The following is a 24,218-nucleotide window of genomic DNA, read 5'->3' as shown; positions in this document are numbered from 1 at the left end:
TAAAATTTTTTACTTTTTTTGAAAAAATGAAAAACAACATCATCTCGTCCTTTAACGAAATGTTGCGTGGAACTTTCAACCTTTATTACCCATTTCGTTATTATTTATCGCCGTTGGTTGTCACTTGAAAGACAAGCTCAAACACGCCCATAAAATCATTGAAGAATATTTCAAGCTATACGAAATCGATTCCAAAGAAAGAGTACTAGCTTTTGCTCACGAACTTCTCAGAAAACTGAAAGTCAACTTCAATTTGAAAAGTCATCCGAAAAATCATCGAAAATTGATGGTATCCCGCACTTTGCATCAAAAAGTGGAAGAACATCTTCAAAAGCGAATTCGTTTTGCGGGTCGACGAAAAAAAACTTTTCGTTATCTGACCGACGAAAAGCAATTCAAAAACAAAATGGACGAAAAGCTGCCGAATATTTTCAACAACTGTATTCCTCAAACCGAACACGCTTCGACAAAAAACATGCTGGTAGCTTGGTCACGGAACCAAAATAATTGAGACCAAAACCAAATTTGACAAGAGGGAGGCTTTGAGAAATTCTTATTCTTATGAAATGGAAATGAAAATATAAACCGATCCGAGAGCCTATTTTCACGGCAATTTCTCGGACATTTGCTACATCGACATAAAAAATTCAGAGAGGGCGTTTCCAGAAAAATTAATTTGCAAAGATGCTTGAACAAAAAACCCAAAGCCGTTTGAAAGCTCTTCAAAACATTTTAGGCGGCATCGAGAGAGAATTCAGAGACCGTGTTTTTCTGTGAATCTATAATGGCGGTGAGTTTTTTAATTCTTCGTTCCAAGAATGGTGCGAAGAAAACCAAATTACTCATTTTTCGAGAAAGACCGGACATGCCTATCGGTCTGAAAAAGCTATTTGCAACTTGGATTGCAAAAGGCGTTTGCAAATGAGCGAGCAACTTACCTCTTATAACACTATGATTTGTATCTCGACGATTTGCATAACATCATCAATTCCACTTCTTACAGCGGTGTCACGCCCAATCAGTTGCACAAAAACAGCAACGAGGCCATCGTTTTAAGAATCAATTATCGATTAGCCAAAATTGTTGCTACGAAAGATCAAGTCAACAACTTTTACGCCCCCACGCATTGCCACTTTGTCGAGCACACCGTTAACTAAAGAAAAATAGCTGTTCGCAAAAAGATTTGTATCTCGTCAATTCAAGGAATAAAAACCTTTATTTAGACACTTTCGAGAATTAGGAGAAAAACTTTTTTAATCACGTGACGCTTTGAAAAAAAATTCACAAAAAAAAAAAAAAAGAAAAAAAGAAAAAAAGGAATTGCGCGGAAGAGTTTTCACTTATTGAGGCGTTGGTGACTTGTTTTTTTCTTATCCCGGTGGAAACGGTGACGGAAATTAAATGAGAGAATATTGAGTGGCTGGAAAGAAAAGAAAAAAATACACCAAATCATCCACCTAGCCACAGACAACGAATTAAAAAAACAGAAAAGAAAAAGACAACGCGGTGGTTATTACCCGTTTTAACACTTGTCCGAAGCCCCCTGTTGGAAAAATGCATTTAAAAAAACTCAAAATTGCATCTTGTTCAAAATGGATTATATTTATACCATAAATAACAAACAACTCCATAATTAAAAAAATCTTTTTTGTTGCATTGTTATCGCATCACTTTAATGTTTTCGTTGCAACTCGCTAATACCCATTTTATAATAATTTTTTAGAATCAGTTAAATCTTTTGTTCTTTTCGTTATCGACATATCTTGATTTTGTTTTTCGTTTACAAAATATGAGCGTTTTGAATTCCTTCTTTTTTTTCTCAGGAAGTTTTTTTTCTCCGTTTCTTTTTTTTTTTTTACCGTTTTCGTGAATATGCGGGAACCGAAGACGCGACACAAATATCAACGTCGTCACTGTCATTATCACTCTCTTCATCGTTAATGTATTTTTCTTTCATATCTCACTAACTTTCCAACGCTTTTGTTTACAATGTGAAGCAAATATTAAAAAACGAAATGAACATCTTGAAAAACAACAACACGAAAAACCTGCTACGTATTTTTTATTGGTTAAGAACGCAAGAAAGTCTAAAAAACTTAATGTTCTTATATGAAAATGATTTAAGCAAATTACCTGTTTATTGGTTAATGCAATTCAGTCAACACTATAAAAGAAAACGAAAAATTGATCTCCCTTATAAAACGTTTGATGGAGATTTCAAGGGAGCACAAAGTAACAGAAGAAGATCAACACCTGTTAAACTTTTTAAAACGAAAATATATTTTAAATTAGGTTTCTAATAAACTAAAAGTTTTTTGTAAACTTTATTGAACCCATTCTTTTTTACGCTTTTCGGGTCTTTTGCATACTACGGTTCGCATTGCGCATGCTCGAATTTGTCTTTCCTTGTTTGCCTCTTCCACATTTTCCAACGTGCTGCACAATAAGCTCTTTTTTTCTTTTCTTTTTCTTTTCTTTTCAATTTTTATTTACTTTCTACATAGCTTTCACCTTCATCGCTCTTCATTTCGATTTTTCTCTTTCTCGCTTTTTCCACTTCCTCATTTCTTCTGCCACATACTTCTTTTTACTTTTTTTTATCCGTTCCAGTTTTTCCTTCAACTCTTCAAATCATTCATTCATTCGTTTTTTACCATCCTCATTCCAAAGCTGTCTTCAAATACGCTTTGATGTGACTCATTTTTCTCTTTTTTTAAACAATTTCCTCCAACTAGAATATTAAATACCGGAAGCGGATTCTTTTCTTTCGTTTCTTTTGACAAATCTCTGCGCAACACAAAAGTCGATTTTAAAAAAAATGGGGTTCATTGCATCAAAAATATGGGATCGATTGAATTCTGACATAACAATTTTTCGTTTTTAGAGTTTAAAAACGTTCATCTGAATTTAGAAAAATCAAGGGTGTCCCTCACCACAAAATAGCACGTTTAACCTTCCAAAAGAGGTTGGTGGTTAGTCAAAAACGAAACGTTTACTCTTTTTTTGTTTTTCGTGGAATAGCTATTCAAGTTGAACGATGCAACCACGTGTTTCATCTTCACGTTGTTCAAATAAACCTCACATTTTTCAACCATCTCAGGAGTCAATTGAACTCAACAATCTTCTTTGGGGGAGCGAGGGAGGAGAAAGTTATGTAGAAAGAAAAAAGTAAATGTTCACCCGAAACGGTAATACTTTTTCTTTTAATTTTTTTGCTGAATCTCGTTAACCATCAACTAACACAGTATCAAAGCAAAAAGATTTCTTTCATAGTTCATGCTGTAATTGCCACCGTGCAAAAGCAAAGTTTCGAACAGAGTCGTCAGTTTTATGTTTTTTTCCCTCGGTCTTTCGGCTATTACAAGATCAAATGCACACATTTGATTGGATGATATTTTCTCCGATTGGTTATAATTGTTCCGTCGTGTCTTATTTGCACCAGCAATCGATGTTATATGTATGTGCAATAAAAGATAAGTTTTTGAACGACGTCGTCGCTCAAAAAGTTCATTTGAAGTTGTAACGAATAGAGATAACTTGATTTGTTCGGCTTGGGAGTTTCTTTTTTCCAAAGTCCCAAAGTCACCAAAGAAAGCTTCACCGACGTCGAATAGCTTTCTTTCACCTGATCGCGATACAGCCTTGCTTCAAAATTGGTTTTCTTGTTGTACATATAAGGTTTAAACTTAGCAGTTTTGAAATCACCGTTAATGAACATTTTGAATTCGTCGTTATTTTTCAAATCGTATTTGAAACTTGCCACAGGATTTTTTTCTTTCAAAAGTTTAAACATGTTCAAAAGAACGCGCGAGGCGGTAAACAAGGAAAATGCTCCCAAGCCTTCATATCTTGATATAACATGTGTTGCCAGTCTCTAAAGTTGCTTTCGATTTCTGTTTGGTTTTTTATAACTCAGGTGTTGTCCTCACCGTATAAATAACCGTATCTCGTTTCGATTGACAAACATTTGTTCGGTCTTCCGTAATTGTGCATTTCAATTTTAAAATTATAGCCATAATCGCTCTAATACTACAAATCGTCCAAATGTTTAATTTTATTGAACTTGTAATAATATTTCACACCCGTACCTTCTTTTGAACGATTTATGTCATTGAACAAACTTGCAAAAGTCGTTGGAACAAAAACGGGAAATGAAAATCTGTTTTTGAATCTTCACCAAAAACACGACCCGCATTTGAAACGCGAGCAGTAGTTCGAATTAAACTCACATTACCGCTTTTTATTGCTTTATTTAGAGGTTCGATGCTAATAGAAAAGAAATAGGTAAACTTCCTTCAATCAGGATTGATAAAGTCTAAAACGCTGTGTTCTCTCGAATTGTTGTCATGCTCAGCAGAAAATAAAAAAGGCAAGTTGTGATATTCAATAGGGTGATATTCAATAGGGTTTTTTTAAAAATTCTTTCCGTTTTCAAACTTTTTATACCCTTGTCTGGCGAAACTGTGCAAATTGTCGTTAGCGCTGTTCAGATTGTATTGAGAATCGTGATATTGCTAAATATTATTATTATTATGAATATTCCTAAACTATTGCAAATGAGTTGAAATGTAAGCATAATTCATCACGCACTTCAATTCCTCAAAAAGAGGTTTTTTGTTTGGCAACAAGCTCGGCTTCGGAAAAAAAAACTGATTGCAAGAATTGAACAGCTTCATGTTGAATTTATCGGATTCTGGTTCGCTCATTTTGCGAGAGTCTTTCGGAAAAGGAATTAGATCGTTCCAAAAAAGAATTGTTTTATCTCAATCCTTGCATTTAAAAATTGTCGTTAATTTCGCTCCGCAAATCGTTCCACCTCAGCTATTTTATTCCGTTGTTCAAGTTGATCCTTTTCAAATATTGGTCGTCCATCAACATTGTAGTGCAATGGCAATTGTATGGTTTCTTTCGAATGCCTTTTCTAAAACCAAACACTTTCACGTCTCATCCGTTTGCTACAATCTCTTTTTCGGTGATCCAATCCAACATTACAGGTTCGTCGTTCAAACAAGCTCGTGAAATAACTCAAAAGAATTGTTTTTAAAATAATTCGTGACTTTTTGAATCAAGGGATTGTTTTTTTTTTTGTTTTCTTCTTTTTCCATCTGCGACATATTAGCCGGAACCATCATGGACTGCAAGTGAATGATAGGATCTTTTTTAAGAAGTATTTCGTCCCACACTCTTTTTGAAACTAACAAGTGGTGAAGAAAATTTGTCGACAATATTGAAATGGTCTTTCGTCGAACAATCCCCACAATTATCCGAGTTATAAAAAGCGTCGGTTCGATTAGCGAATTGTCCAACACTTCTTCTCCCAACATTTTTATTTTTCGTCTTTAAGTATAAATACAAAAAAATCGTTCATTATTTAATTTGCCACAAAGAAAAATTGCAAGCTCACAGGAAAAAATGCAAAAATAGATGGTAAAACATGTCCCAAACGGAAATAGAAAAAAAAAGACAGTATTTCAAAGCATGCAGTCAAGGCAGGGAAAGTCGAAGCTACAGAGCAAAAAAAAAAAGAAAAAAATATCTTACTCGAGCAAATAGAAAAAGAAAAAATAAGAAAACAAAAACAATTACAACATGAAAGAAACATAACACACAAAAGAAAAGAATGTGAAAAATGAACACTTTGCACCCGCTGAAGTTGCATCACAGAACCTGTTTCGAATTTTCTGACTGGTCGCTATTTTTAGATTTATTGGCACTAGCTCGTTTCTAATTGGTCGATTTCGTTTTTTCTTTCGTTTACTTTTCTCTGCAATCTGATTGGTTTATTTTTGTCTGTTCTGCAAAATACACGCTTTTTTATACTTAAAGGACGTCGATTTTCGAAGGGTATAAATACTTGAGCAAATAAAAAAAACCTCTGTTCAGGAAAGCCCCAGAGATAAACGGATGCGGAGACTTTACCCAAATTTTCAATGTACTACATTTACATCGGGCGAAGAACTGGTTAGCGGCCTTTTCTTTTTTTGTATTTTATTATTTGTACTTTTACAAAAACACGCGGTTTGCGACTGGGAACGCGTATTTGTTGCGCATTTTGAACGTTGTTTTGCTACTTTATGATATGTTTTTTTACTGTTATTGATATATATTTTTGTGTGTTTTTCGACTTTTAAATGGTTGCTGCTTGAGGTTTTTCATTTCAGCTCAATTCTGCTAACCAAGGACTCAGTAAGTGGTTTTTCATTTTCTTAATTTTTATTTTTTGAACGGGTTTTTGCTGTTTTCTAAAGGGTTTGATTGTTAGTTTTGAATGTTTTTTTTTGTGTGTGTGTGCTTTTTTGCACATAATGGTTGCTACTTCGGATGTTTTTCATTTCAGCTCTGCTCTGTTTCAAAAAACTATATGACAAAGTAAGAAAAGATCATTCTGCATCTCCTTCCCATTGGTTAATTGAAGCAATGTGACCGATGACAACGAGGCTATTTGCGAGACTGTGCTTGCACAGCTGAGCAAATAGGCGATGCTATTAGTGATCTAAGGACTTCAGACAACCAATAGGAAAGTGGTGCGCAATGATCTTTTCTTACTCTGTATACTTATCACCACTTGTCTATGTTAGTATTCACAGGAAAATAGGGTGTCAAAAAAGTAAATGCAAAGTAAAAATAAACTACATTCCTATCATTTTACAGAACATTCACGCATATCCACGTCCATACAAAAAATCGAAACCCAAAACACTTCGCAAAAACCTTATCAAAAGAAAATCACTAAAGAATACATTTTGGAAAAAAAACAATAGAAGTCAGAAATAAGACATGTACCAAAAAAAATCCGCACGAACATTACAAAGGATATTTATTTAACTTTTGTATTTCAATATTGAATGTTATATGTATTTTGAAAGTACTTATGTTAATATTATTATATTTCTTTTCAGAAAGTTTGTGATGTTTGGTAAGTGAGAACGCACGCACTTTGCGTTTTACACTTGACATCAGCTTTTGCACAGTCTTGGGCCGGACTTTCCTGGCAGCTCTAATCCATTTATTTTTGAAGTCTTTAATGTTTTTTACTTCTTTTACATTGCACCTTAGTTTTCTTTTGACAAGAGCCCAATATCTTTCGATAGGACGTAGTTCGGGACAATTTGGTGGATGGCAGTGTTTTTCAACGAAATCTACTTTGTGTTCTCTAAGCCGGTTTAAAGTTGTCCCAGAGTAGTGACATGATGTTAAATCGGGCTAAATTAACGGGTTATCCGTGTGTGTTCTTAAAAACGGCAAAAAACGTTTCTTTTGTGAATATTTTGGTGTTAATTGTTCCCGTAGTCACAAAACAAGAGCTTTTTTCAAACTGAGAATTTTTTAGCGAATTTTTGCATTCCAAAGCATTTATAATTGGATTTCAGTTTCTTGCAATTAATTGCTGAATAATATTGGTGTCCTGGAAGAGATCGGAAATATGCAGCACAATAAGTTCCATCGTCAATAATCAAACAAGATTTTTTAGCACATAATTCTTTATGGAGCAGATTTGAACATCGAATTGTGACATTTTCTAGCTTTTGTTCACGACGAGGAACTTTTTTTCTCTTAATAAGAATTATAGCCACAATTTTTCTTTACTCTTTTTATAGTGGAAGCACTTGTCTTAAATTTATTCGCTAAAGCTCGAACAGAAATCTCCGGTTTTCTGTCTATGGCATCTTTCACTTTTTTACCAAGATCTCGTCTAACAAAACATTTTTTTTTCCACTTCCTGATTTTCTTTTGATTGTACCATTGTCCTTAAATTGTTTCACAACGCACCGTTCTCAAAGCAATCTGCAGCTCTTTAGAAATTGTTTTGTTAGATACACCAGGATTTTCAACGAGAAAATGCAAAAATTTTTCTCGCTTATTATCTTGATTTGATAACATTTCAATTAAAACTAATTGTTTTAATAACAGAATTGTTTAAATTTTGAATAACATAAATACAATGACATTTTAAAACAATAAGCTATTTAAAATGATGCGCAGTTACCGTAAACACCACATCAGAACACGCGCAGAATTTTTCTGGTACATGTCTTATAATATTCGAGTTGCTAGATTTCCTTAAAAGAGAGAATTTCACGGGAATGAGAGAGGCTATATATTATATTAAAAAAGAAGATATGCTTTGTCTTCTTGGACCAACTGGAGCTAAATATTTGAAAATATTTGCATTAAATAGAGTTGACTAAACTCTTGCTATTAGTGAACAAATAATGGGAAACTAAACATAGGTGTCTCTGAAGTTTGTTCATCTAATGATAATATTACAGAATGTGATGACGGATATGAAGGTACTCAAAGTCTTTTAGAAATTTGATATGATAAAGAAGCCAGATGATAAAGTTTAAACTGCTGAAGGGTATGAAAAGTATTCGGAAATTAAGTGAACAAGAAATGTACTTAAATGAAAAAATATTAAAAAAATGTCACAACTCCTAGATCAAGTAAAATTTCATAACGAAATAACAAACTAAATCAATTTGAAACGAATCCAAAACAACTGATTAAGGTATGACAAATGCTCTATTCTTAGTGATCCAAATGGGTTTCTGGATAAATTTGATTGCTAATGGTTAGTAAAATAGCTGTTAATGCAGGAATAATTAATTGTAAGCCTGCTTCAATAAATAGATCTGGTAGATAAACTGCATCTAAAACATTAACATCCAATCAACAACCTACATTGGAATAGAAAACTGTAATAACAAAGAATAAATCTTTAAGTAATGAAAAGCTGATGGACTTAAAAACAGGATTAAAAGATAATAATGCGTTGATTAGTGCGTATGTTGAATTGATCCATTCGATCGAAAAGAGGACCTGCACAAAAAGTTGTGATTATAAAATTTTGTTTATAAATTAATGAAAACATTTTTCTAGGATATATAAAAAAAAGTTTTGTCTTTTTGAATTTCAAAAATTACGTACTTGTCCATTAGTCATAAAGAATGCTAACCTAAGCTAAAAAGGTTGTGAGTTGTCAAAAATTATAGATACAGAATATGGAAACTAGAAGATTGTTGTCTGAACCTACTGGCGATAATTATGTTAGTTCTGATAAAGATAATTATGCTAATATTGATATATTATGATAAAGCTTCTATTGCTAACAAGCTTAAATATACTGATGACTTTTCGAAGTCTTATAGATTGAATTAAGAATTGATTAAAGATACATCAACAGCTATACCTTAGCCGATATTATTAGTTTTGCTTTAAGACAAGCCTTTCTTACTGAAGGTCCAAAGAGTGCAATTAGTTTGAAAGTACGATTGCGTCATTTCTTTGAAATCTGTAATGGTTATTATGATGTACAATTACACTCTGTTATAGTTATTATTACATACAATTACACTAACAAAAAAGTCTGATAATTGTGAATTACAATGCAGAAAATGCTGGAAAAGGAACAATTGATAGAGTATAGCAATGGAAGCCACAAGCTACACCTTCATAAGTAGAAAAGTTAACATCTTTAAAAACAATTGTCATTAGTTTATAGAATGAGACCAGTTATCATTAGTTTATAGAATGAGACCAGTGCGATCAGTTAAATAGTGATAAGTGCCAGTATCATCATACAATAATTGAAGACTCTCTCTAAAGTCATCACCAGAGATATGTAGATTTATTTTGATCCCAAGTGGATAAAGATAATAATCAGCTTCAGACTCCTGCCACTTTTGATAATGTGGCAAACGTTTACGTCACATGGATTAGATATCGTGCTGCTGTCTATGATATTAATTTTTCAAGATAAAGAACTAGACGTGTTTATGAATTCTCTATTTCATTCAGATTAATTTTTTACAAAATGAATGAACTTTTATCAAATCTAGACATTACACTATCTGATTTTATAACCCTTTTTCTCTATTTTTGTGCTCCATGTAGTCATCTGTGTAGCCCGTACATGAATGTAGTCAACTAACTTTCATGTGAGGTGCTACTTTTTACCAAAGGTTCGAGCAAATACCCAAGCCTTTGTTGGTGTTATATTTGAGAGACTTGCAAAATGTCGGTCTGATGGAGAGAAATTTAGATTAAGGTACAAGCGCTAAGCACCATTTTACGAATCACCGATATGAGTTTTTTCGTTGAAAAACCTTATTTATTAAACGTAACGTGTGAGAGCGTTTTTTATGTTTGTCTGTATGATGATGGTAAAGTGTAAGAGATAAAGAGGTGTGGGTTCTTGGTTTATGTGGAAGGGTAAATGGAGGTTAGAATCGAGGTTGATGGTAAGTTCTTGTTAGGAAAAAGAAGGTTTGGGTATAGTTTCGTTAGGAATGGTCAAGGTCTAATCGTTAAAGGATTGGGGTTTGTGTTTACCGTCCTCAGTATATTCTATTATACAGTATAACTTAATAAACTTTCTATTCATGTGAAATGATTAGCACCCTTTTATTCATTATGTTTTTAAATGACAAATAATACTCTCTTACTCTACTTGTATTCTTCGATACTGTTTTTATCAATTACTCCTCTCTTTGTTCTTCTTTTTCTATACGAATATCTCTTCTTTCTTTAAAACTTCTGGTATTTCTTCTTTAATCGATATTTCTTCTGATGTCTATTTCATTCTTTAGTTCTTCGGATTATCAAAAATTTCTTCTTTTTCTCTTTTGTTCACTCATAAAACTGTTTGTTCGTCAAGGTATTTTTCAATGACCAAAGTTCTCTCTGTTTTAAAATTCTTCTTAAAAACTTTCTTGAAAACTCTCTATTACTTTTCTTTAAAATTACGTCATCTCTCTCTCGTAAAACTCTTTTTTTTGAGCATTCGGTTGTTTTCTGTTCGATGCATATTAATCATTTATTTACATGGGAGGTTGTTGAGTCTTCGTATTTACGTCTTTTATGTCTTACGTCGTTACGTCATCTTCGTGATTAGGTCTTTTACGTCTTTTTAACTACTTTTCTTTCCGTTTTATCATATTCTTATGTGACAGTTTGATGAATAATCGAGTATAAGTCTTCTCCCTGTCGTTGTTTTTAAACTTTCTTCTTTTTGCTTTATCGTTTAAGAGTCTTCGCGTTTACATCTTTTCCCATTTGTTTTTTTTATTTTTATTTTTTTTCTTTTCGCTCAAAGTTCATTTAAATGACAGATTGAATAAGTCTCCTTATGTACGTCTTTTCTTAGTTGTTGTATTTAACTTACATCTTTTCGCTTTATCATTTATTTATAAGAAGAGTTGACTAGTCATCTTTTTTAAGTTTTTTCCGATCTTTGTTTTTAATTTAATTCTCCCAAAATTATCAACAAACTTAGATATATTTCTTTTCACTGATTCGTATCTCGATAAACACTTTTATTTACAGTGGTACGGAAAGAGGTATAACTAGAAGAGTTAAAGAGGATAGTTGGAGATAACAAGATCAAACGTTGGTTATATTAAAAAAAAAAAAAATAGACTTGCTTAGGGTTAAAATCTTTTATAACTTTAACGAAAATAAATCTGATGATCAAGAAATTCCATTGAATCAAAATCTTATCGATGGTTCAGTATAGCAAGAAAAAATCCAAGATCATTCTCATTGAAATCTGTTGAAACTGGAATTTAAATTAAATTTTCTAGCTTGCGCAAATTTCTCTTTTTACAGTGAAAGGATCTAAAGTGTCATCGTATTGGAATGGTCGTGTATGGAACAAAAATTATGCAATTGACATTCGATCTATGAGCTTAAAATTTATCTAACGCAAAAAGCACTGGTAAATTACAAAGTAGCTTTTTAAGAATAGTTTTGCAACTTTTGTAACAAGTTCAAATAATACCTTCTTATTTAGAAAAGTCAATCGTAAAAGGAGCACGAATTGTTGAAAAAAATTTAGGCCTGACTGGTTTTTCAAAACTAAGAAAGGTTGAGTTGATTAAATTCAAAGATGATTGTTGTACAAACCTATTAGCTTCAATGTTTTTGCGCGAAAGCAATTACATAAAGTATAAATCGAATTCCTTGAAAACCTGAAAATTTAGTTTGAGTGGTTTTTGATGAGCATATTTGAGATGTTTTCGGTAAGTGTAAAATGAATGGGAAACTTATGTAGAGGAGAGTTTTTTTGAGTAAAGAAAATTTACATATGCAACGCTGTGTTCTCTGTGATAAAGCTACAAGCTTACCGAGCGTGATGGAATCATCTAGAAATTCTCTGAAATCTTCAAAAAATAAAATGGTACGTCGCATGGCGCAAATTCGTTGCAGCGAAACAAGTATGTGAGTTATTTTCCAAGCGTATCGAAGAACGATGAGGAACGAGTGAACGTATTTTCGGTGGATTTCAAACATTTTACGTATCTGGCGAGGTTGCCAGACAAGGTAGTACGTTAGGCATTTATGGTTGGATTGTCCGAAGCAAATTCATTTTGGTTTAGGGAGACGAAAGAGAACATTGAGGTGATTTTGTCTAAGGTAAGGGTCGCTTTGAATTGTAAGAATGCGAATGAGCTTAATATCACCGCTGCTACTAGGAAATGCGGATTCTGGCTCAGTTCCCATACTTAAGGATCCAAGATGGCGTCGTGTTTTAATGGAAAGTGTTAAGATCGTGAATAAAATATTCTTGCGGGAAGAAAGTTTTTGTTGCCTTACCTTTTTTTTTTTCGTTTTGATGTTCTAAAATATTCCTTTCCGTTAAGTTCTAAAATATTTCTTCCCGCAATGATTCTTCAGGACGGGGTCTGTTTTGGTAGTGTTTTTGGACGGGGTCTGTTTTGGTAGTGACTCTCAAACATGAGAGTCTTGCTGATGTCGAGGATGCTCATTCCCAAGAAAACAGGCTTGTCGTAAAAGACATCTGTTCTTTTCATGTGAACCGCGATTAAGTTTTCATCAAGAATGGTGTTTCGTTCATATCGAGGGCTTTAAGATAATTTTAGAGCTTCTTTTTTCGTGGTAATGAGTTTAACATCAACGCGTTTTAGAATATTCTCCATGGTTTTTCCAAAGACAGAGTTGTTCATGAGCTTAAAAAATTCTTTATCAGATTCGTTTTTAACTTCGGTTCTTAATCTAGTGTTGAGGTCAATGTACTTTTTCATGAAAGGTTCTTCTTCAAAGGTGATACCACGATGAATTTTGGTAATGATTAAACCCATTAGTTCATAGAGTTTTAGGTTTTCATGGTGAATGACATATTTTTCCTTGTTGTTTAAATTGGGAACTAGATTTTCTACTTTTCCAATGAGCATTCTTTCAGGAGCCAAAGGATAATTGTTGTGATCATCGTGAAGTTGATCGGGGTAGGTCAAGTCGACTTCAAGAATACAAGACATTGATTTCCAATGGGTGAGTTCGTCTTCAGTCATCCATATAAATCCTCTAACAGGAATAGGTTTGCTCATGGCCCACCCATAAAGATTATTAGCGTCTAAATACTGAATAAATTTCGAAGGTTTTGAAGGATCGTACGAGTCTCCCATGTATTTGTTGTTAGCAGTTCCATATCGATTGGAGATCATGCTGATTCCACAGCGTATTCCTTTTTGAACCATGTTGAGCATATCAATATCGGTTAGAAGCTCTATCACGACTTCAGTTTTCTTTAACATAGTATTCCAGGCCAAACCAGGGGAGGTGTAATACCAAGCAGGATCAAGGCCGTAATGAGTGCAACATGTGTTTCTGAAATCTTCAAATGCATCTGCAAGTATCAACACGTATGAAATATTACATAAATCGTGATAATCTCTAAAGGTGTTACATTTAAATTCGTTCCAAACGTTTTGCGCATGCGCATAGTCTTCAACTTTTGCTGGTTCATCTTTTAGTTTTGAATGGAATGCTTCAATAGGTGGTAATTGCATTTCAGAGAATTTTTCAACGGAGTCTACCCAAGCGTAAGGGTAAATCCCTTTTTTCCTTATCAAATCAAACTGTTTTTTTTCTTTGTAATATTCAGCCACGTTTTTACACTGATCGTTGTTTAGATTTTTAGACAGTTTCTCTAAACCGAAGGGTAAGAATCTGAAGCTGTCAATAAACCTCAATTCTTTCCACACTTCTCGAAGTTTACCATTTTTTATAAATTTTCTCACTTTGATTTTTTTAGAGAAGCTGATATATTTTTCTTCATTGTTGGGTATGCAATTGAGTCTTCCACCTAATTTTTTGATGAACAAATGGCTGTCGTAGCCAGACAAATTGTGGAAAACGATAGGTATGAATTTTGGAATTTTATAATCCAAGTTGCATTTGTTATGCGCAACTCCACGGTACTTTCCGGTCAAATGGCAATGGTCTAAGACCAAATGTCTTTTACGACAAGCCTGTTTTCTTGGGAATGAGCATCCTCGACATCAGCAAGACTCTCATGTTTGAGCATTATTACGACTACATGAAGCCTAAATACGGCGATCGCGCAAAATTATTAATGACTGATACCGACTCGCTCTTTTACGAAATCGAAACGGAAGATTTTTATAAAGACATTGCCGCAGACGTAGAGAGCAAGTTTGACACAAGCGACTGTCCTAAAGACCATCCAGCCATTCAAAGCGTTGGGTTGAAAGTGGGCCTCAACAAAAAGGTTATTGGAAAGTTCAAGGATGAGACTGCTGGTAAGCAAATTAAAGAGTTTGTTGGGCTGAGACCGAAACTCTACTCCTATGAAGTCTTTAATGAAAAAGAAGAACACGAAAGATGCAAAGGGGTTCAGAAAACTGTGGTTGAAAATCACATCACTCACCAAGATTATTACGAATGCTTAATGGAAAAGAAAGAAAAACTTGCAACCATGAACGTTATACGATCACGTCTTCACGATGTTCACACTGAAGAAATTAACAAAGTCGCACTCAGCGCTAACGACGACAAAAGAATCATTCAAGAGGACGGCATTCCCACCTTGGCTATTGGACACTTCCAAAACAGACCCCCGTCCTAAAGAATCATAGCGGGAAGAAATATTTTAGAACTTAACGGAAAGAAATATTTTAGAACTTAACGGAAAGAAATATTTTAGAACTTAACGGAAAAAAATATTTTAGAACTTCAAAACGGAAAAAAAAAAGGTAAGGCAACAAAAACTTTCTTCCCGCAAGAATATTTTATTCACGATCTTAACACTTTCCATTAAAACACGACGCCATCTCGAATCCTTAAGTATGGGAAATGTATCAATGAGCCAGAATCCGCATTTCCTAGTAAAACCGCTTCAACTACCAACCGGAACGTTATGAGAACAAAGTCACCTAAGTTCGAAGTATGCTTTAGTTGTCGAGAGTTAAATCAGGTCGCGATACTATTGCGCAGCCGCAGGGATAAATGTCCTGTGCTTCACATGTGAAGAGATGGGATAAGGGGCGGAAAAATGCACAAAGCAGCCGCTGTGCGCTAGCTCGCTCTTGAATACTCGTGTGTAAAGCACCCTTCTGGTCATTCACTTCAAGGTGGATGGTAGAAATGAAAGAGCTATTATTGATACTGAATGTTCCACGATAGAACCACCAAAAGGCCAGCTACCACTAATGGTAGTGGTTCAAGAAAACAAAAAAACAAACTTCGGTTGGTCGTAGAATAGAAAGAAATCTATTGGTTCATCGAGGTATTCACGAAAGAATAAGACGTCTAAAACATTCTTAAATTATTAGAGACAATAAGAAGTGGAATTACCTCAGACAAGCAAAATGTTGTTGTCTGGAAAGTGGTTAGTTGATGTTGATAAGAAAGTAAAAAATGTGAAAAATATTGATATTTAAAAATAACCTACCGTTGCTGAAAAAACTGATTAAAACGGTATTAGAAAAGCAAAACAAACAAAAACAGCATTTAGGATTATCTCAAACCATAAGAGAAAAATCTGCTTTGAAAAAATGTGCAAATGTTTTTATTGATGTTGATGTAGTGCAACAGCTTAATGGTGAAATAATGATGTTCTTTCTTTTTTGGCATCTGTTAGAACAACAATAAAACGTTGTCTGGCTAATAACACAAAAACCAAAAGTAAAAGTGATTCTAAAATGTATAACGAAAAAAGCAAATGAATGTCTGGTGATTTTCACTTTTTTGAAACAGATGCTAAGTTTTCATTTTAAGATAAAAGTTTAAAAGCTACAGATTTACTTGACTTGTATGATTTTGATAAATTTAGTATTAAGATGATACCATGAGTCATCGTTTTATTGAGAGTTTTACTAGCTTTATTAGAAATGGTAGTTGTTAGTCATTAAACTCAATAACATCTGTTAATATTCACAGTGTTAAATATGAACCATTTCATTTATGAACCATATCAAATAAGGTAGCTTATTATTACCACTTCCTAAATTATTGAGAGCAAATTATCCTGAAAATCACAACGATTAACTTATTGATATTAAGCTATTTATACAATTGAATTATTTTGATAAAACTGGTATTAAGTATTTTACCAATTTTAATTTTATAGACAAATGTTAAAAAGAAAAATCCAAATATATCAACATCTTTGATTAAGAAAAATGTGTAGGCGAGCTTAGAAAAAGTAAAAAAGCATGGTGCTGAACTATATTTGAAACAATTACTTATCTCAGAAGAAGCGGACTCGGACATTTCCCCGAAGTAAAACTAATGTCAAATTATTGAGATGAGTAAGTTATCATCAAAAATATCAAATAAATCCATTCCGTACAAAAGATTCATTACCAAAATCGCGGAAAAGGTTTACAATTAAAAGTTCTAGAGAATATCATTTCTTTAAAATCAGCCAGATAATTACTCGTTGGTAATACTTTTGAGAATTTTAAGGATAGGTGAAGTTAAACGTATGGTTGGGATCCTGCATGGTATAACACTGTTCTCGAAATGTCATTGCTTCTAAAAAATATGCTAAAGCTAATAGCAAGTACAAAGGATATATATATATAAAATAAAAGATGAACCTCCAAAGTTTATAACCTATCTAGATGCTGAAGAATGATCACGTAATGTATATTGGTTATCATCAGGCATTAAAACAATGTTTACGTTTTTTAATGAGACGTTAAAACAACGTTTACGTTTTACTGTCGAAAAAAATCATAGAACAATAACATTTAAGGAAAATCAACGGCTAAAAAAACTTATTTGTTTGAATGCAAAGTTAATGGCAAAGGCCAACAAAGATTTTGAAAAGGATTTATTTAAGCTCATGAATAATGCTGATTTTTGAAAATACATGAAAAACATTAGAAAAAGACAAGTTATTTGAATACTTAATTTTGAAAGCATAGAAACTAGATGCGGAGCCAAACTTTAAACAGTGTAATATAATTGCTTATAAGTCACTATACAAGTGAAAAAAAAGAAGCTAGTAAATAGAAGCTATGTAAAAAAACCAGTATATCTAGATATTTGTGATCTTGACTTGAGGAAAACGTTAATGCTTAGATTTCAATACAATTAAATGAAGAGTAAATATTCTGCAAAAGAAGAGCAAATGAGTTATTTGTAAGAAATTATTTAAGGAAAATAAATTTATAATGAACAATAAGTAATTTGTAAATCATTTGCCAAGGTACCTTTGGTGTTAGTAATTTGTAAATCACAAGCCATGGTACCTTTGGAAATTGGCAGATGCATTATTAGCTTAGTGAAAAGAAAATAGGTTAAAATCAAAGTTAGTGTTAATGGCTGGGATGAAATATTAGCTGCTGATTCCACTGACATGCAAACATTCTTCAAACTTAACGAAGGTATAAAATACTTGTCAGCAGTTATTGATACTTTCTCTAAATTTGGCTGCTTAATTCCTCTAAAAGATAAAGTTGGTAAGACTGTTGCCAAAGCTTTTAAAACTTTATTCATTAAAAAAAAGTAAAACTTGGTTTGGTAAAGGTAAAGAATTTTACAATAAAGGTTTACAAAATCTAGTGGAACTTCACTTTACAGAAAATGAGTAAAAGTTGAGTGTAGTGGAAAAATGGACTCGTGAACTGAAATCAAAAATGAGGAAATACATCACTACCAATTCAAATCATGAATACAAAAATGTTTTGGATAATCTAGTTAAAGACTATAATAGTACTCATTCTTTGAGAAAATTGACAACTGTTTAAACTGGAATTATGAAAAATGAGAATGTAGAGTGGAAAAGTCGATTCAAAGAATAATTTGACATATCAGAACGAAAACCAAAACCAAAAATATCTTCTGGTGACAAAGTTAAAATAAGCAAGAAAAGAGCCCATTTTCGAAAACGGCTGCGCCTCAAGATGTACAGAAAAAGTGATCACATTTTCTGCAGGCTAAAATACAATTCCAGACACATATAAGATTGAAAATTATAATGAAGAAGAAATAATTGGAGCATTTTATAAAAAAGAATTACTAATAAACAGAACAAGATATTTATAGAATAGAAAAGATCTGAAAGAAAGTTAAACATAGTCTTCAGTAAAATGGATTTGCAACCCAGATTCATTCAGCTCATGGATATGTAATTAAGATTAATTTTACATTCTACCTTAATCTAATTTGTTAAAGTTATTGTTTTTCAAAAATTGTTATCAGTTGTTCAGTTTTGATTTTGACCAAAAAATTTTTTTTTTTTCAAATTTTTCAAATTGTTGATTGCAAATTTTTTTATGGTTCTTTCAATTGTTATAGTTACTTTAGTTTTTAAAATAGTTGAATTTTTATCATTTAATAATAATTTCTATTTGGTTTGAAAAAGACATATGAATGAGTTTCTGGCACACTTCTTTCAAATGGTTAAAAGTAATCATGTGTTCCTAGCCTGACATTTGTTTAAAATTGACTCTTTTAATGAATATTCTATATTTTTTCACCGTAATCTTTAACCATAGCTAAATGGTTGTCTATAAAATCGATAAAGTCAATAAAGTTTCTCTTAATATGCTTAACGATATTGTATGAATGTTAAGGTCAATAGATTTAATAAAATTATTTTCTACTTAACAAAAAGAGTGGGCAAAGGATTACTAATTGTTCATAAATATTCAATAAAGTATAAAAATAAAATTCATCCCCGATCACTTTAAACCCTCTTTCCAAAGAAAACCGAAAATTTCTTTTGATAAATATCCAATCCTTTTTTTAACCTCTTCCTTAAAATATATATTTCAAAAAAGAAAATGTGATCTTTCGGCAATATAAACAATGAAACCTAATGCATGATTTAGTTCAGATGCTTTAACCACTTGTGATTTTAATAAATAAGCAAACTCGTTATGGAACATTTGGATCATTTCTTTAACGCAAAGTCGTACACTATATAATACCCTGATGACAATACCTATTGGTATTTTTCTAAACAAAAATAAGTTTCCATCGTAATAAACTAATTGTTATATATAAAAGCAGCTCGAATTCCAATTTTTATCAAAATACTGCACGACAAGTCTCCCTCCAATAATTTCTTTACATATCCATTCTACATTAAAAACACCCTATTATGACTAGCACATAATTCTTTTGCAAACTAAAAATTAGCAATCAAGCATTTAGAATATAGTGTCTGACTAAAACTCTACCCAACTCATTTACAAAGAAATGTTTCAAGCTTTTTAAATAAGTGTTTAATCGCTACAAGCACCAGAGTGTTTACTTCAACAATTTAATTTTACACATAATCTACATCAGGAAACATTTCCCAGCATTTAGAAAACGTTGTTTTTTATTTAAACAACTTGTAATCCACTCTTTTGTAGTAACCGTATCTGCATGTTGTACTCCTAAAACTTCTTTTTGCATACTTTCTACATTTCTAAATACCTTTTTAGCTTCATCATATTGCCGTTTTTTATATAAGCACCTTGCAATCCAGAATTTAGCATTTATTGTAACTGCATGTTTCTCTCCTAAAACTTCTTTTCTCATACATTCTACATCTCTAAGTAGCTTTTCAGCATTATCATATTGCTGTTTTTCATATAAGCACATTGCAATCCAGTATTTAGCATTTATTGTATTTGCATGTTTTTCTCCTAAAACTTCTTTTTGCATACATTCTACATCCCTCAATAGCGTTTCAGCATTATCATATTGCCGTTTTTTATATAAGCAGTTTGCAATCAAATATTTAGCATTTATTGTATCTGAATGTTTTTCTCCTAAAACTTCTTTTCACATAATTTCTACATCTCTAAATAGCGTTTCAGCATTATCATAATGCTGTTTTTCATTTAAGCACCTTGCAATCCAGAATTTAGCATTTATTGTAACTGCATGTTTTTCTCCTAAAACTTCTTTTTCCATAACTTCCACATCTCTAAATAGCTTTTCAGCATTATCATATTGCTGTTTTTCATATAAGCACCTTGCAATCCAGTATTTAGCATTTATTGTAACTGCATGTTTTTCTCCTAAAACTTCTTTTTCCATAACTTCCACATCTCTAAATAGCTTTTCAGCATTATCATATTGCTGTTTTTCATATAAGCACCTTGCAATCCAGTTCTTAGCAGTAAATGTAGCAACATGTTTTTCTCCTAAAGTTTCTTTTCGCATTATTTCTACATCTCTAAACAGCTTTTCAGCATTATCATATTGCTGTTTTTCATATAAGCACCTTGCAATCCAGTATTTAGCATTTATTGTTTTTTCATGTTTTTCTCCTAAAACTTCTTTTTGCATACATTCTACATCTCTAAATAGCGTTTCAGCATTATCATATTGCCGTTTTTTTATATAAGCACATTGCAATCCAGTATTTAGCATTTATTGTATCTGCATGTTTTTCTCCTAAAACTTCTTTTCCCATAATTTCTACATCTCTAAATAGCGTTTCAGCATTATCATATTGCTGCTTTTTATTTAAGCACCTTGCAATCCAATATTTAGCATTTATTGTATCTGCATGTTTTTCTCCTAAAACTTCTTTTTCCATAACTTCCACATCTCTAAATAGCTTTTCAGCATTATCATATTGCTGTTTTTCATATAAGCACCTTGCAACCCAGTATTTAGCATTTATTGTTTTTTCATGTTTTTCTCCTAAAACTTCTTTTTGCATACATTCTACATCCCTCAATAGCGTTTCAGCATTATCATATTGCCGTTTTTTATATAAGCAGTTTGCAATCCGCTTTTTAGCATTTATTGTATCTGCATGTTTTTCTCCTAACACTTCTTTTCGCATACTTTCTACATCTTTAAATAGCTTTTCAGCTATATTTTCTTTATTACGAAACCGTTTTTCTGCGTAATTGAAATGTGATTTAGCATATTCTTTTTTCGCGCTCTTGGGAGTTATAATAATTATGTCAGTTTTCTTTTTATCTTCGTATGATTCAATTAATCTCTGGGAATATGAAATGGATTTTTTTTTTTTTGATGAAAGATCTTTGCGGTTTTCTATGCAATTTAAATGGATTCCTGCCTCAACTACTTTTTCTTTAAAATACTTTTGTTTTGAATTATGAGCAGCCATATTTTCATCTTTTGCTTCCTTGAACCATCCTATTTGTTTATTTATTGCTTTTTTCAAATCCTCGTCAAATGAAATCTGTGCCTCAAAGAAACATTCTATGAAGAGCTCGCGATCAATGTGTGCTGTTGAAAACAGAAAATTTATATTCTTTTTTTTTCTTTTTTTACATTCGTCGAAAAATAGTTAACTTTAACAAATATCTTTTTAACGGAATAAAACCATTCTATGGGTTTCTAAATCTTATCCTAAATCTTAATCCTTGCCTTAACTAAATTTAGGTTTTCTGATTTGTGTCCAAACGTTTTCTGTAAGAGTATAGTTTACTGCTCACTATGTATTTAGTTCACAAAATCAGCAAACTATTAAATAATTATAGTATTTTAAAGATTTTTTCGCGCCTTGTTTTCGCGCGTTTTGGTTTGCGCCTTTTTTTGCAAATGTTTTTCGCCTTTTTTTGGTCCGCCATGTTTTTATTCAAAACTTTATTGTAAAAGTTACAGACAATTTATTGGAAATGAATAATGCAGATGGTGTTTTGTTATATTACATAGTTTAAGAATGGATAATCACATTGTCGGAATGTTTTAAATCATCAAAATATTTACAAATATAAAATTAAAAACTATTTCTTCTTGAATTGAATCACTAAAAAATATCAACATTTAGATCAACATATCCAAGAGAAATAAGATGTTTTCCATTAAAAGAACTTAAAACCCTTACTAAGTTATGTCCATACTTAGAAATATTTGCGGACACTGTACCGGTTCTACGAGGCAGTTTTAAGAGGTAGTGAACACTTTCTCCTGATTGTTCCAAATAAATTCCAAGGCCCATTTTTTTTGTCTTACAGAATTCAGACACATGATTGAACAGGATATGAAATTTTGGTGTTAAAGTAATATCTTGTTCCAACATCAAATTTTTATAGCAGGCTTTTAAATTTTCGATAATAGTTTGAAAGTTTTCATCAAGTCCGGATCCTAAGCAAGACTAAACAACTAAATTTTACAACCTTAAGCATTCTCCAAAAGACTTTAGTTTAATTGGCAGCTTTTCATTAAAGACTTCCCACTTTTTAAGATTTTTTCGAAAAGAATTTCCATTATATGAAGCACTGTTAAAACAAGTTTATCTACAAGAAATTCAGAGGGGTTTCCATGTACTAATATTATTCTTAAAATGTTTGCACACTTAGGTCAATAAAATTCTTAATATGCTGTGCACACTAAGGATTTGAACCAGATTCTTTGAATTTTGTATAGTTGTTTTGACAGCTCTCGAAATTTCTGTATAGAGCATTTGTCCAATTTTCTTTTCTAACCCACTCACATACATAATAGGGATGAATTGAACAGCTACTTTGAGATACACCTGTCAGAATTTGACTAAGTTTTATGTCGCATACCACAATGTGCTCAGCTTTTTCAAGATTTAATTTTTCAAATAATATTTTAATGTTTAATTATCTTTTTGGGATTTCTGGAGCTACCAGAAGAGGAAATGAAGCATTTACTGACGAATCTTTAAATATCTTTTTCAGACCATCTTTGTATAAAGACCTGCAAGCTGCTACCGGTTTTGGTTTCAGGTGATCTATTTCAACTTTGCCGTAATTTTCAAAAATTTCATTGAGATTAACTATAATTAAACAAAATTTGATAAAACCACTTCCCACGTCAACAGCAGTTTTTGGCAACTGATTCTTAGAATCAACACATTTAAGATCCAGGAGAAGTTTAACAAAAAGAGTAACATCATTGCAGTACGCCACTGTAATATTTTTTTATATCAAAGTTTTATCTTTGTTTTTAAATTCAAATATAATATTTTCTTCGGTAAATAATAGAAGATAACTGTCCGAATCAGAGACACAGTCTTTCAGTCTATGATCTACAGCGTTTTTTCTTGTTTCAACAACTCTGTAATTATTAATCTTTATATAATAAGTTTTACTCCAAATATTGCATCATTTTATTGTGCAGAGTTAAATTTGTATTTGTATTGTGATTTTACCTTATAATATTAGCAGAATTTATCGTTAGATGGTTACTTAAGGAAAGAGAATTCTGAATATAAAGAAGATTTTTGTGAGTAAAGTTGGTTGCTTTTGGAGTATTCTCAGATCCAATAGATAATTTCAGTTTACTACCTCCTGTCTTCAATAAAATGGTGTTACCACTTTCACTCCATAGCTTTTCTTTAATAACGTTTAAAAACGAGTTTTTCTAATACGTTGATATCGGATGCAGCTGATACGTTGTTTCTGAAAAAAAAAAATTACATTTACGAATTTGTTTTCTATAGAACATGGTATACAACCTTTCACAGTCAAATAATCAAAGTTATAAAAAAGTTTTCTACCTGAGTGTTGTTGCATTGCATTTATGATGCAATCCTCGTTTAACTTTAGTCAGACAAGAACTACACCGCGGACTAATAGCTGCCATTTTAAACTCTTTATAACAGTTTTTTTCTTGGGTATCCCTCACTGCGTTCAAGCGATTTTGCATATTTCAAAGCTGCAAGTTTTTAGTTTCCTGAAATTATATAAAAAATTATAATTTTATATTTCTTTACAACAGATGCACAAATAAAATAACATTTTCCCATTTCGTGTTTCAGTGTTTTAGTTTTTCGTGTCATCTTTGACCAAATAATGTCAAAATCAATTTTCTGCCTGAGATCAACACTTGTTCTTTCAACTATACCCCTACACCTTAAAAAGATAAAGATATGCTACTACCAAGCAAAATGAGATTTGATTCATTTATCAAATCTTATTTCTTTGAGTTCAACAAGGTATCCAATATTTCAGTTATGTGAATGGCTTTACGTTTATAACATATACTTTTTATATATATTT

The 24,218-nt window shown here is 32.1% G+C and overlaps 2 protein-coding genes and 1 pseudogene across 4 annotated transcripts in view; all 3 read right to left on the bottom strand.

The window, feature by feature from the left end:
• The window catches only part of LOC149893664 (uncharacterized), a 174,218-nt gene that overhangs the window by 125,760 nt on the left and 24,240 nt on the right, over positions 1 to 24,218 (bottom strand). The window contains exons 4-5 of one of the 3 annotated variants that reach the window (XR_016453730.1): positions 23,717 to 23,892; positions 21,886 to 23,618 (exon numbers count right to left, since the gene is read on the bottom strand). Coding sequence is in view for 1 of the 3 variants with exons in the window: in XM_090091677.1 (XP_089947803.1) it covers positions 20,591 to 21,474 (884 nt within the window). In the remaining 2 variants the exon portion in view is untranslated. Of the gene's footprint in view, positions 21,475 to 21,885; positions 23,619 to 23,716; positions 23,893 to 24,218 lie in introns of those variants that run through there. The other 2 variants (XM_090091677.1, XR_016453728.1) reach the window with 2 other exon arrangements.
• On the bottom strand, positions 12,367 to 15,838 carry LOC149893669 (uncharacterized). The gene is made up of 2 exons (XM_090078672.1): positions 15,070 to 15,838; positions 12,367 to 14,883 (listed from the first exon to the last, which is right to left on the bottom strand). Exon 2 carries the CDS (start codon positions 13,806 to 13,808, stop codon positions 12,867 to 12,869), a length of 942 nt encoding a protein of 313 aa, XP_089934798.1. The 5' UTR covers positions 13,809 to 14,883; positions 15,070 to 15,838; the 3' UTR covers positions 12,367 to 12,866.
• On the bottom strand, positions 21,886 to 23,737 carry LOC149893668 (uncharacterized; annotated as a pseudogene).

The sequence above is a fragment of the Hydra viridissima genome, unplaced genomic scaffold, assembly GCF_058129835.1.
Source record: "Hydra viridissima isolate aposymbiotic clone 2 unplaced genomic scaffold, HvirCarnegie_v1 scaffold_1, whole genome shotgun sequence".
NCBI classification, from domain to species: domain Eukaryota; kingdom Metazoa; phylum Cnidaria; class Hydrozoa; order Anthoathecata; family Hydridae; genus Hydra; species Hydra viridissima.
Note: the sequence above shows the minus strand (reverse complement) of the source record. Positions and strands in the feature narration are given on the sequence as shown.